General features: G+C 56.4%; 1 protein-coding gene across 3 annotated transcripts in view; it reads right to left on the bottom strand.

Annotated features, from left to right (window-relative positions):
- Positions 1-2,527: 2,527 nt before the first annotated feature.
- cskmt (citrate synthase lysine methyltransferase) overlaps positions 2,528-13,593 on the bottom strand; it is a 15,799-nt gene continuing 4,733 nt past the window's right edge. The window contains exons 3-4 of one of the 3 annotated variants that reach the window (XM_070868063.1): positions 10,045-10,215; positions 2,528-3,086 (exon numbers count right to left, since the gene is read on the bottom strand). In XM_070868063.1, the coding sequence (XP_070724164.1) occupies positions 2,746-3,086; positions 10,045-10,215 (512 nt within the window). In that variant the 3' untranslated portion in view covers positions 2,528-2,745. The remainder of the gene's footprint in view (positions 3,087-10,044; positions 10,216-13,593) is intronic. The other 2 variants (XM_070868062.1, XM_070868065.1) reach the window with 2 other exon arrangements.

Consider the following 13,593-nt stretch of genomic DNA (forward strand, 5'->3'; position numbering starts at 1 on the left):
AAAATAGAAAAGCAAATTATAATTTAAATGGAGAAAAATTGCAAAGTGCCGCAGTACAGCGGGACCTGGGGGTACTTGTACATGAAACACAAAAAGTGAGTATGCAGGTACAGCAAGTGATCAGGAAGGCCAATGGTATCTTGGCCTTTATTGCAAAGGGGATGGAGTATAAAAGCAGAAAACTCCTGCTACAACTATACAGGGTATTGGTGAGGCCACACCTGGGGTACTGCATGCAGTTATACAGGGTATTGGTGAGGCCACATCTGGAGTACTGCGTGCAGTTATACAGGGTATTGGTGAGGCCACACCTGGAGTACTGCGTGCAGTTATACAGGGTATTGGTGAGGCCACACCTGGAATACTGCGTGCAGTTTTGGTTTCCATATTTACGAAAGGATATACTTGTATTGGAGGCAGTTCAGAGAAGGTTCACTCGGTTGATTCCGGGGATGAGGGGGTTGACTTATGAGGAAAGGTTGAGTAGGTTGGGCCTCTACTCATTGAAGTTCAGATGAATGAGAGGTGATCTTATCGAAACGTATAAGATTATGAGGGGGCTTGAAAAGGTGGATGCAGAGAGGATGTTTCCACTGATGGGGGAGACTAGAACTAGGGGGCATGGTCTTAGAATAAGGGGCCGCCCATTTAAAACTGAGATGAGGAATTTCTTCTCTGAGGGTTGTAAATCTGTGGAATTCTCTGTCCCAGAGAGCTGTGGAGGCCGGGACATTGAATATATTTAAGGCGGAGATAGACAGAATTTTGAGCAATAAGGGGATAAGGGGTTATAGGGAGTGGGCGGGGAAGTGGAGCTGAGTCCATGATCGGATCAGCCATGATGGTATTAAATGGCGGAGCAGGCTTGAGGGCCCAAATGGCCGACTCCTGCTCCTATTTCTTGTGTTATGTTCTTACTCACACTCTCACACACACACATTCATTCTCTCTCTCTCTCTCTCACTCTCTCACATACACTCTTTCTTACACACACTCTCTCGCGCATGCCCTTTCGCGCACACTTTCTAGCAATAGGCACTGGACAGTAATCAGTAGCCCGAACCCATTTTCCCTTTAAGCTGCGTGGCCGTGCTTTGCAATAGAAGTAACAGTGCACGGGTGGAGAATGGGTGGTGCAGCCAGTTAAAGGGCTGATTTCTTTGTGCCACTCGTTGGTCCAGGGAGCTGTGCACAGAGCAGGGGGTGGAACCCTGCCCCTCACTGACCTGTATCCCAGAGCTGGGCCATTGTTGGGGGGGACAGGACACAACTGTCAGACAGGCAGCACCCACTGTACAACGCAGCCTGTAGCGTCCAGCCCTGGTACAGACACTCCCCGCACCCACGTACTTCCTTGGGAGAGCTGGAATACTCAGGCCAAGCTGCAGAATTCCTCACCAACCCCCTCAGGTGACCAGGGACTAGCCCAAGAGATTGCTCTGCCCACGGTACGTGCCCTGTGGCTCAAAGCTGCTCCCCACTTTCCCCATAAACGCAGTTACTGTGGGCCGGAGCAAGAGACCCCAGCCACCAGCTCCCCCCATCCCAGGAATCACGAAGCGACCCCTTTCGGATCCTGGCGGCCATTTCAACAAACACCAGAACATAAGAAATAGGAGCAGGAGTAGGCCATACGGCCCCTCGAGCCTGCTCCGCCATTTAATACCATCGCAGCTGATCTGATCATGGACTCAGCTCCACTTCCCTGCCTGCTCCCCATAATCCCTTATTCCCTTATCGGTTAAGAAACTGTCTATTTCTGTCTTAAATATATTCAATGTCCCGGCTTCCACAGCTCTCTGAGGCAGAGAATTCCACAGATTTACACCCCTCTGAGAAGAAATTTCTCCTCATCTCAGTTTTAAATGGGCGGCCCCTTATTCTAAGACCATGCCCCCTAGTTCTAGTCTCCCCCATCAGTGGAAACATCCTCTCTGCATCCACCCTGTTAAGTCCCTTCATAATCTGATACGTTTCGATAAGATCACCTCTCATTCTTCTGAATTCCAATGAGTAGAGGCCCAACCTCCTCAACCTTTCCTCATAAGTCAACCCCCTCATCCCCGGAATCAACCGAGTGAACCTTCTCTCAATTGCCTCCAGAGCAAGTATATCCTTTGCTAAATTTGGAAACCAAAACTGCACGCAGTATTCCAGGTGTGGCCTCACCAATACCAAGATACCATTGGCCTTCCTGATCACTTGCTGTACCTGCATACTATCCTTTTGTGTTTCATGCACAAGTACCCCCAGGTCCCGCTGTACTGCGGCACTTTGCAATCTTTCTCCATTTAAATAATAACTTGCTCTTTGATTTTTTTCTGCCTTTAAGAAGGCTTCTTAAAACCCGAAACTGAATGATCATTTGCGTGAGTTACTATGGCAACATCTACAGTAACAAAAACAATAAATTCTTCTCATCACCATTCCCTATTCCCAGGCCAGAGAGTACAGAGCCCAACTTAGATCCACATTCAGACTACAGCGATCTGTGCCAACTAAACTAGCCGATCTTAAAGTGACAGTCCAGCGCAGAAGCCAGTAACGGGCAGCAACGTGGAGAGGGGGTGGTGGTGCAGAGTGAGATATTGAACCGGGACTGAAAGTCCGGGTTAGGAGTGTCTCCCACAAGTTTACCACCTTGTAGTCAATGTTCTCACGGGGTACAACTTAGGTCAGTTTATACATGGGTTACAATGCTGGTTGAATACATGACATCACCTCCCCCCCAAAGTCTTATTGGGATCACAGGTTGAGTCTCTCTGGTGGTTTACACTCCCTTGTAGAGTGCCTGAGTTGGGGCTCCGGTTGTTGGGCGCTGGCCTGAGTGTCTGCTGTTTGCGGTGCCTCAGGCCTGTCCGGACTGCCCACAGTGACTGGGCTCTCCTCCCTTTGGTTCCGGTGTTCGGTCACCTGTGGTGGAGTAAACTCTATATCGTGTTCTTCCTCTGCTTCTTCTATGGGGTTGCTGAACCTCCTTTTTGTTTGATCCACGTGTTTGCAGCAGATTTGTCCATTGGTAAGTTTAACGACCAGAATCCTATTTCCCTCTTTGGCAACCACAGTGCCTGCGAGCCTATTGGGCCCTGCAGTGTAATTAAGGACAAAAACAGGGTCATTGACATCAATACATCGCGCCCTCGCATTCCTGTCATGGTAGTGATATTGTGACTGACGCCTGCTCTCAACACTTTCTTTCATGGTGGGGTGTATAAGGGATAGCCGGGTTTTGAGCGTCCTTTTCATTAGCAGCTCTGCGGGTGGAACCCCTGTGAGCGAGTGTGGTCGGGATCTATTGGCCAACAGGAGGCGTGATAAGCGGGTTTGTATGGAACCCCCTTGGAATCTGAGCATCCCCTGTTTGATTATCTGCACTGCTCGTTCCGCCTGGCCGTTTGAGGCCGGCTTGAACGGTGCCGTTCTGACATGGTTAATTCCATTGCCTGCCATGAAGTCCTGGAATTCAGTGCTTGTGAAGCACGGGCCATTGTCGGTGACCAAGACATCCGGTAGACCGTGGGCGGCGAACATTGCCCGTAGACTTTCTACCGTGGCAGAGGATGTGCTTGAATTTAAAATGGCACACTCAATCCATTTGGAGTAGGCGTCTACTACAACCAAAAACATTTTTCCCATGAAAGGACCTGCGTAGTCCACGTGGATGCATGACCATGGCTTGGTGGGCCAGGACCAGGGGCTAAGGGAGGCTCCCCTGGGCGCATTGCCCAGCTGGGCACACGTGTTGCATCTGCGAACACAAAGTTCCAGGTCTGCATCTATCCCTGGCCACCAAACGTGTGACCTGGCAATTGCCTTCATCATGACAATGCCCGGGTGCTCATTGTGGAGTTCTCTGATGAACACCTTTCTGCCCATCTGGGGCATGACTACGCGGTTTCCCCACAGTAGGCAATCGGCCTGAATCGAGAGTTCATCCTTGCGCCTGTGAAATGGTTTAAATTTCTCAGGGCATACCCTGTACGTGGCTGCCCAGTCCCCATTCAGGACACATTTCTTGACTAGAGACAATAGCGGGTCTTTATTTGTCCAGACTTTAATCTGACGGGCTGTCACGGGTGAGCCTTCGCTTTCGAAAGCTTCAACAGCCATGACCATCTCAGCACCATGCTCGGTAGCCCCTTCAGTGGTGGCTAGTGGGAGCCTGCTGAGTGCATCGGCGCAGTTTTCGGTGCCTGGTCTGTGCCAAATTGTGTAGTCATAGGCGACTAACGTGAGTGCCCACCTCTGTATGCGGGCCGATGCATTGGCATTTATGGCCTTGTTGTCGGCCAAAAGGGACGTTAGGGATTTGTGATCTGTCTCCAGCTCAAATTTCCTGCCAAACAAGTACTGGTGCATTTTTTTTTACTGCATATACACATGCGAGCGCCTCCTTTTCTACCATCCCGTAGCCCCTTTCTGCCTGGGACAGACTTCTGGAGGCATAAGCTACCAGCTGTAACTGACCATTGGCATTGACATGCTGCAACACACACCCGACACCATAGGACGATGCATCGCACGTTAACACAAGTTTCTTACATGGGTCATATAACGTTAACAGTTTGTTAGAGCACGCAACTTATTATACTCCATCAAAAGCCCTTTCCTGGCTGACCCCCCAGACCCAATCACGACCTTTGCGTAGGAGCACATGTAGCGGCTCTAACAGCGTGCTCAGTTTGGGAAAAAAATGACCAAAATAATTCAGGAGTCCCAGGAACGAACGCAGCTCCGTTGTGTTGCGGGGTCTGGGTGCTCTCTAGATCGCTTCTGTTTTGGATGCAGTAGGGCTGATCCCGTCTGCTGCTACCCTCATCCCCAGGAATTCTACCTCTGGAGCTAGGAAGACGCACTTCACCTTTTTCAGTCGCAGACCTACCCGGTCCAGTCTGCGTAGCACCTCCTCCAGGTTGTGGAGGTGTTCTTCAGTATCGTAACCTGTGATGAGGATGTCGTCCTGAAAAACCACCGTCCTTGGAATCGACTTGAGGAGGCTTTCCATATTTCGTTGGAAGATCGCGGCGGCCGAACGAATCCAGAACGGACATCTGTTGTACTCAAACAACCCCTCGTGTCGTGATGGTGGTCAGCTTCTTCGACTCACTCGCCAGCTCCTGGGTCATGTAAGCTGAGGTCAGGTCCAATTTTGAAAAAAGTTTGCCACCGGATAGCGTCGCAAAGAGGTCCTCCGCTCTCGGTAGCGGGTACTGGTCTTGGAGTGACAACCGATTGATGGTGGCCTTGTAATCACCACATATCCTGACCGACCCTTCCGCCTTGAGCACCGGCACGATCGGGCTCGCCCAGTCACTGAATTCGACTGGCGAGATGATGTCTTCCCTCAGCAGGCGGTCCAATTCGCCTTCTATCTTTTCCCGCATCACGTACGGCACCACTCTGGCCTTGTGGTGTACTGGCCTGGCGTCTGGGTTTATGTGAATCACTACCTTGGCCCCCATGAAAGTGCCGATGCCGGGTTGAAATAATGAGTCAAATTTGTCCAGGACCTGTGAGCATGATACTCGCTCCACAGAGGAAATTGCATTGACATCGCCCCATTTCCAGTTCATGACAGCAAGCCAACTCCTCCCCAGTAGTGCGGGACCGTCCCCTGGGACAATCCAGAGTGGCAACCTGTTCTCCGAATCTTTGTGGGTCACGACTACCGTGGCGCTGCCTAGCACCGGAATGATCTCCTTTATATATGTCCGTAGCTGTGCGTCAATCGGCAATAATTTTGGCCTCCTGGCCTTGGACACCCACAACCTTTCGAACTGTTTGATACTCATCAGGGACTGGCTGGCCCCCGTGTCTAGCTCCATTAATACTGGGATGCCATTGAGGAGCACTTTCATCATTATCGGTGGCGTCCTGGTGTATGAACTGTATATGTGCTCCACATGAACTCGCTGAACTTTAGCTTCCAGCGATTTCCCCCAGTGTCCATTTGGCCTCGTAGGGCTCACATCGGGCCCATCCTCCTCGTACATCAACCTGGCTGCAGACTTCCTGCACATACACGCCAAGTGACCGCTGACGTTGCAGTTTCTGATACCTGCAAGCTCTGGCTGGGTGTTTGCCTGCACACCTCCAGCATGAGCTGGAGGCCCCATTGTTGGAAACAAAAGGTCCATTACCAGTCAATCGTCTCTGACTGTCTCTGTAACTGTCCTTAAGTGCACCATTAACAGGTGTTGATGGCCCCATTACTGGCCGCATTGTCCATTGCGATGGCATGAATCGCCGTTCAACTTGCCATTGTCTCTGTTGAATTCCCCCTTTGGGTTCGGCTACATGCTCGGGCATGTCCGATTGCCCTTGTCTGCCTAGAGAACTGTGTGCCGCATTAACAATGTTGACTCCCTGGTTGTTTGCTGCATTTGAGCCAAGATTTTTGTCATACATTATTCTGGTCTCTTCCTCCCCTGAGATAAATGTCTGGGCTATCAGAGCCGCTGCTTCCAAGGTCAAGTCTTTGGTCTCAATCAGTTTCCTGAAAACCCCAGCGTGCCCGATGCCCTCAATAAAAAAAGTCTCGCAGCATCTCCGCTCTGCATGTATCTGGGAACTTACATAGGCTCACCAGTCGCCGGAGGTCTGCCACGAAGTCTGGAACGCTTTGCCCTTCTCACCGCCGGTGCGTGTAAAATCGGTGTCTCGCCATGTGCAGGCTGCTCGCCGGTTTAAAGTGTTCCCCGATCAACTTACTGAGCTCTTCGAACGTCTTGTCCGCCGGCTTCTCTGGCGCTAGAAGGTCTTTCATCAGGGAGTACATCCTGGATCCACAAACCGTCAGGAGATGAGCCCTGTGTTTGTCGGCCGAATCCTGTCCCAACCATTCCTCAGTGACAAAACTTTGCTGTAGTCTCTCAATAAAGTCGTCCCAATCATCACCAACACAGTACCTCTCGTCTGTGCTGCTAGTGGCCATGCTCGCGTGGTTTAAATCCCAGTTTCTCGTCGCCAATGATATGTCCTTACTACACAGTATAAATGCACACGAGGCCCATACTTGAGAGAAGGTCACTCTGTGACCAGTTACCTTTATTACCAAGACCTCAAGTGATGAAGGTGGGTAGAGCTTCCCCTTTTATACCTGAAAGTCCAGTTTAGGAGTGTCTCCCACAAGTTCACCACCTAGTGGTCAATGTTCTCAAGGTGTACAACTTAGGTCAGTTTATACATGGGTTACACTGATAGTTAAATATATGACAGTTCCTGTTTCTGTTACACGTTTGCAGACTGGTTTCCCGTTTCTCTCACATTCCTTCTCCTGGCCTCTCCCATCCCTCGAGACTGGGGGATAAATACCAGCACGGATTGGTGGGACTAAATGGCCTCTTTCCCTGTTGTAATTGCTCTGTAAAATTATCCCCTCATTATTCGTACAATGTGTTGACCTTTTAATGTCTCTCCGTGACCTCACTGATCAGCGATACATTGCTCGGACATGTTGAAAGCTCACTCATTCCTGGTTGTCAGTGCACTTTGCACTCCTGGTAACCCAGCCCCTTCCCGTCCATTGCCTCCTGGGGGATTGTGGGGGTCGACGGGCATGGTGGGTGGAGGGGGATACGGGGTGGAGGGGTCGAGGTGGGTTGGGGGGCATGGGGGGGTCGAGGGGGATGGGAGGTCGAGGGAGATACGAGGATTGAGGGGATACGAGGGGGTGGGGGGGGTCAAGGAATAAGGGAGGTTGTGGGGGTGGGAGGTCGAGGGCGATGCTGGGGGTGGGGGGTCGAGGGGAATGAGGGGGATGTGGGTTGAGGAGTGAGGCCAGTCGGAGTGAGGTGGGGGGTTTCGATGAGGAGGGGGGCATCTGCTAGAATAAACCTGGGTTCAGAATAAGAGGCCGCCCATTTAGAACTGAGATGAGGAGGAATTTCTTCTCTCAGAGGGTTGTAAATCTGTGGAATTCTCTGCCCCAGAGAGCTGTGGAGGCTGGGTCATTGAATATATTTAAGGTGGAGATAGACAGATTTTTGAGCGATAAGGGAGTGAAGGATTATGGGGAGCGGGCGGGGAAGTGGAGCTGAGACCATGATCGGATCAGCCATGATCTTATTAAATGGCGGAGCAGACTCGAGGGGCCGAATGGCCCACTCCTCCTATTTCTTATGTTCTTGCGTTGCCCAATAGCAGAACGGGCAATTGAACTTCAATGGTCCTCACACTCTCACTCTCTCGCTATCTGTCTGTCTCTCTCTCTCTCTCTCTCTCCCTCTATCTGTCTCTGTCTCTCTCTCTCTAACTGTCTCTGTCTCTCTCTATCTCTCTCTCTCTCTGTTTCTCTCTCTGTTTCTCTCTCTCTCTCTGTCTCTCTTGCTCTCTCTGTCTCCCTCGCTCGCGCTCTCTCTCTCTCTCTCTGTCTCCCTTGCTCTCTCTGTCTCCCTCGCTCTCTCTCTCTCTCTGTGTCTCTCTCTCGCTCTGTCTCCCTCGCTTGCTGTCTCTCTCTCTCTCTCTCTCTCTCTGTCGCCCTTGCTGTCTCTGTCTCCCTCGCTCTCTCTCTCTCTCTCTCTCTGTGTCTCTCTCTCGCTCTGTCTCCCTCGCTTGCTGTCTCTCTCTCTCTCTCTGTCTCCCTTGCTCTCTCTGTCTCCCTTGCTCTCTCTGTCTCCCTCGCTCTCTCTCTCTCTCTCTGTGTCTCTCTCTCTCTCTGTCTCCCTTGCTCTCTCTGTCTCCCTCGCTCGCTGTCTCTCTCTCTCGCTCTGTCTCCCTCGCTTGCTGTCTCTCTCTCTCTCTCTGTCTCTCTCTCTCTCTCTCGCTGTCTCTCTCTCTCGCTCTGTCTCCCTCACTCGCTTTCTCTCTCTCTCCCCTAGATCTTCCCCGATCCCTGTGATTCGTACGAGGGTCACTGCAAACTCAAGGACCGCCTCCCATCCATCGTAGTGGAGCCGACAGATGTGAGTGAGGTGGAGAGCGGGGAGCTTCGCTGGCCCCCGGAGGAGTTTCTCCTCACCGAGCAGGAGGGAGAGGGAGAGGGAGAGGTGGTGCATCTCCCCATCCCGGAGACAGCCAGCAGACGGAGAGTGAGCTGGGTATGTGCTGGCGGGAGTGGGGGCACAGAGAGGTGCACCTGAAGGGCGATCATTGAATGAAGTATGAGAATTACTGAGTGTGGGGTGTGTGGGGAAATGGAGCAGGAGGGAAAGTGTGGGGGGGGGTTGGGGGGAAAGTGTGGGAGGGTCTGGGGGGAAGTGTGTGGGGGAAGTGTGGGGGGTTTGGGGGAAGATGGGGGGGAAGTCTGGGGGAAGTCTGGGGGGTTTGGGGGAAGTGGGGAGGGGAAGTGTGGGGGGTTTGGGGGAAGTGTGGGAGGATCTGGGAGAAGTGTGGGGGGTTTGGGGGAAGTGTGTGGGGATCTGGGGGGAAGTGTGGGGGGTTTGGGGGGAAGCATGGGGGGGGTTGGGAGAAGTGTGGTGGGAGAAGTGTGGGGGGTTGGGGGAAGTGTGGGGGGGTTTTGGGGAAGTGTGGGGGGTTTTGGGGGAAGTGTGTGGGGTGTTGGGGGGGGTCTGGGGGGGAAGTGTGGGGGGTTCTGGGGGAAGTGTGGGAGGTTCTGGGAGAAGTGTGGGGGATTTGGGGGAAGTGGGGTTTTGGGGAAGTGTGTGGGGGTCTGGGGGGAAGTGTGGGGGGTTTGGGGAAGTGTGTGGTGGGGATCTGGGGGGAAGTGTGGGGGGTTTGGGGGGAAGCGTGGGGGAAGTGTGGTGGGAGAAGTGTGGGGGGTTTGGGGGAAGTGTTGGGGGTTTGGGGGGAAGTGGGGGGGGAGTTTGCGGGGAAGGGGTTTTGGGGGGAAGTGTGGGGGTTTTGGGGGAAGTGTGGGGGTTTTGGGGGAAGTGTGGGGGTTTGGGGGAAGTGTGGGGGTTTGGGGGGAAGTGGGGGGGGGGGGGAATTGTGGGGAATTGTCCCTCGGGGGCTGACCTTGTTTTCCTGTCTGTACACAGCCTCCCAGGAGGATTGGAAAGGGCCGGAGTTTGCTGACCGAGGGGACCGTCCGGCCTCAGTTCCAGCCAACTGACCGCTGGGATTGTACAGACCAAGTGTGCTGACCTTCCAGCTCGGTCGGACTTTCGCAAACTTTCCTCGACAAATGATTTCTTTGCTCGAGATTTGGAGAGTTTTTTCTCTGTCTGGACTGGGCCCTGTCTGTCTGCGATCCTGTCTGCGATGATGTATCTCCTCTGGACCTGGGCTCTGTGACGAAGTGTTTCCAATTGCCGGCTGGGGGAGGCACAGGACAAAGACAGCTTCAGCTCTGTGTGTTTTTAGTTTTATTTTGAATGTATGTGAGACTCCAGCCGTCCTTTCAATCATCATCTTCCAGCTCGGCAAGTCTCGCTCCGGCCTTGCCCACCAGCCGTTCGCTCATTTTATTATAGTTCGTTCCTGCTGTGGTGCCCACGTTTCCTCGCCCCGTGCACAGCCCGGCCACACGAGCTCCCGCCCCCCCCCGCAGTCCGTGACCCTCGACCCCCCCGCAGTCCGTGACCCTCGACTCCCCCGCAGTCCGTGACCCTCGACCCCCCCGCAGTCCGTGACCCTCGACCCCCCGCAGTCCGTGACCCCCCCGCGGTCCGTGACCATCGCCCCCCCCCCCGCAGTCCGTGACCCTCGACCCCCCCGCTTTCCGTGACCCTCGACCCCCCCGCAGTCCGTGACCCTCGACCCCCCCGCAGTCCGTGACCCTCGACCCCCCCCGCAGTCCGTGACCATCGCCCCCCTGCAGTCCGTGACCCTCGACCCCCCCGCAGTCCGTGACCATCGCCCCCCCCGCAGTCCGTGACCCTCGACCCCCCCGCGGTCCGTGACCCTCGACCCCCCCGCGGTCCGTGACCATCGCCCCCCCCCCCCCGCAGTCCGTGACCCTCGACCCCCCGCAGTCCGTGACCATCGCCCCCCCCCCCGCAGTCCGTGACCCTCGACCCCCCGCAGTCCGTGACCATCGCCCCCCCCTCGGCAGTCTGACGGTGTGGTGCTGAGACCATGAGAATGATGGGAAACCGGTGTTAGCTGGTGAGATACCTCACACTTCCACTCTCACACTCGCCCTCCCCTCTCACACTCGCCCTCCCCTCTCACACTCGCCCTCCCCTCTCACACTCGCCCCCCACTCTCACACTCGCCCTCCCCTCACACTCGTACTCCCCCTCACACTCGCCTTCCCCTCTCACTCGCCCTCTCACAATCGCCCTCCCCTCACACTCGCCCTCTCACTCGCCCTCCCCTCACACTCGCCTTCCCCTCTCACACTCGCCCTCTCACACTCGCCTTCCCCTCTCACACTCGCCCTCCCCTCACACTCGCCCTCCCCTCACACTCGCCTTCCCCTCACATTCGCCCTCCCCTCACACTCCCCTCTCACACTCGCCCTCTCACTCGCCCTCCCCTCTCACACTCGCCCTCACTCGCCCTCCCCTCACACTCGCAAACCCCTCTCGCACTCGCCCTCTCACACTCGCCCTCCCCTCTCACACTCACCCTCCCGTCTCACACTCGCCCTCCCGTCTCACACTCGCCCTCCCCTCGCTCACTCGCCCTCTCTCGCCCTCCCACACTCGCCCTCTCACACTCGCCACCCCCCTCACACTCGCCACCCCCCTCACACTCGCCCTCCCCTCTCACACTCGCCCTCTCACACTCGCCCTCCCCTCACACTCGCCCCCCCCTCACACTCACCCTCCCCTCTCACACTCGCCCTCTCACTCGCCCTCCCCTCTCACACTCGCCCTCCCCTCTCACACTCGCCCTCCCCTCTCACGCTCGCCCTCCCCTCACACTCGCCCTCCCCTCACACTCGCCCTCTCACTCGCCCTCCCCTCTCACACTCGCCCTCCCCTCTCACACTCGCCCTCTCACACTCGCCCTCCCCTCACACTCGCCCTCCCCTCACACTCGCCCCCCCCTCACACTCACCCTCCCCTCTCACACTCGCCCTCTCACTCGCCCTCCCCTCTCACACTCGCCCTCCCCTCTCACGCTCGCCCTCCCCTCGCTCACTCGCCCTCCCACACTCGCCTTCCCCTCTCACACTCGCCTTCCCCTCTCACACTCGCCTTCCCCTCTCACACTCGCCTTCCCCTCTCACACTCGCCCTCCCCTCTCACGCTCGCCCTCCCCTCTCACGCTCGCCCTCTCACACTCGCCCTCTCACACTCGCCCTCCCCTCTCTCACTCGCCCCCCCTCACACTCGCCCTCCCCTCACACTCGCCTTCCCCTCACACTCGCCCTCACACTCGCCCTCCCCTCTCACTCGCCCTCCCCTCTCACTCGCCCTCCCCTCTCACTCGCCCTCCCCTTACACTCGCCCTCTCACTTGCCTTCCCCTCTCACACTCGCCTTCCCCTCTCACATTCGCCCTCCCCTCACACTCGCCCTCCCCTCACACTTGCCCTCCTCTCACACTCGTCCTCCCCCTCACACTCGCCCTCTCACTCGCCCTCCCCTCTCACACTCGCCCTCCCCTCTCACACTCGCCCTCCCCTCTCTCACTCGCCCTCCCCTCTCACATTCGCCCTCCCCTCACACTCGCCCTCCCCTCACACTCGTCCTCCCCTCTCACACTCGTCCTCCCCTCTCACACTCGCCCTCCCTTCACACTCGCCCTCTCCTCTCGCACTCGCCCTCTCACACTCGCACTCGCCCTCTCACACTCGCCCTCCCCTCTCACACTCGCCCTCCTCGGCAAGGGTCGCAGTCCAGGCCCAGGAGTCCAGAGGTTTGCTGCACTTGGCCCGGTTGTGATACGAGGGAACGTGGCTGGTGGATACGGGCCGTCCCCATGGACCCTGACGTTGTGTGTTGGGTGGGGGGGTGGGGAGTGAGAGATGCTTTCATTCTGAAAAGGGAGCAATTATTCCAAATGTAGGACTTGAACAGGATGGAAACCTTTTGTTGTCGTCGCTGACTCCGGCTCGGGGTGTACGAGCGTTTGTACATAGTTTGTATTTACCCAGCATCCTCCCCATCCCTCTCCCCCCCCCTCCCTGTCCCCTCTCCCCCCCACCTCCCTGTCTCCTCTCCCCCCACCTCCCTGTCCCCTCTCCCTCCCACCTCCCTGTTCCCTCTCCCCCCCCACCTCCCTGTCCCCTCTCTCCCCCCACCTCCCTGTCCCCTCTCTCCCCCACCTCCCTGTCCCCTCTCTCCCCCACCTCCCTGTCCCCTCTCTCCCCCACCTCCCTGTCCCCTCTCCCCCCCACCTCCCTGTCCCCTCTCCCCCTCCTCCCTGTCCCCTCTCTCCCCCACCTCCCTGTCCCCTCTCTCCCCCACCTCCCTGTCCCCTCTCTCCCCCACCTCCCTGTCCCCTCTCCCCCCCACCTCCCTGTCCCCTCTCCCCCTCCTCCCTGTCCCCTCTCCCCCCCACCTCCTTCTCCCCTCTCCCCCTCCTCCCTGTTCCCTCTCCCCCCCCCCCCCGCCTCCCTGTCCCCTCTCGCCCCCCCCACCTCCCTGTCCCCTCTCCCCCCCCACCTCCCTGTCCCCTCTCTCCCCCGCCTCCCTGTCCCCTCTCGCCCCCCCCACCTCCCTGTCCCCTCTCGCCCCCCCCACCTCCCTGTCCCCTCTCTCCCCCACCTCCCTGTCCCCTCTCCCCCCCACCTCCCTGT

This window comes from Pristiophorus japonicus, chromosome 27 (genome assembly GCF_044704955.1).
Source record: "Pristiophorus japonicus isolate sPriJap1 chromosome 27, sPriJap1.hap1, whole genome shotgun sequence".
In the NCBI taxonomy this organism is placed as follows: Eukaryota; Metazoa; Chordata; class Chondrichthyes; family Pristiophoridae; genus Pristiophorus; species Pristiophorus japonicus.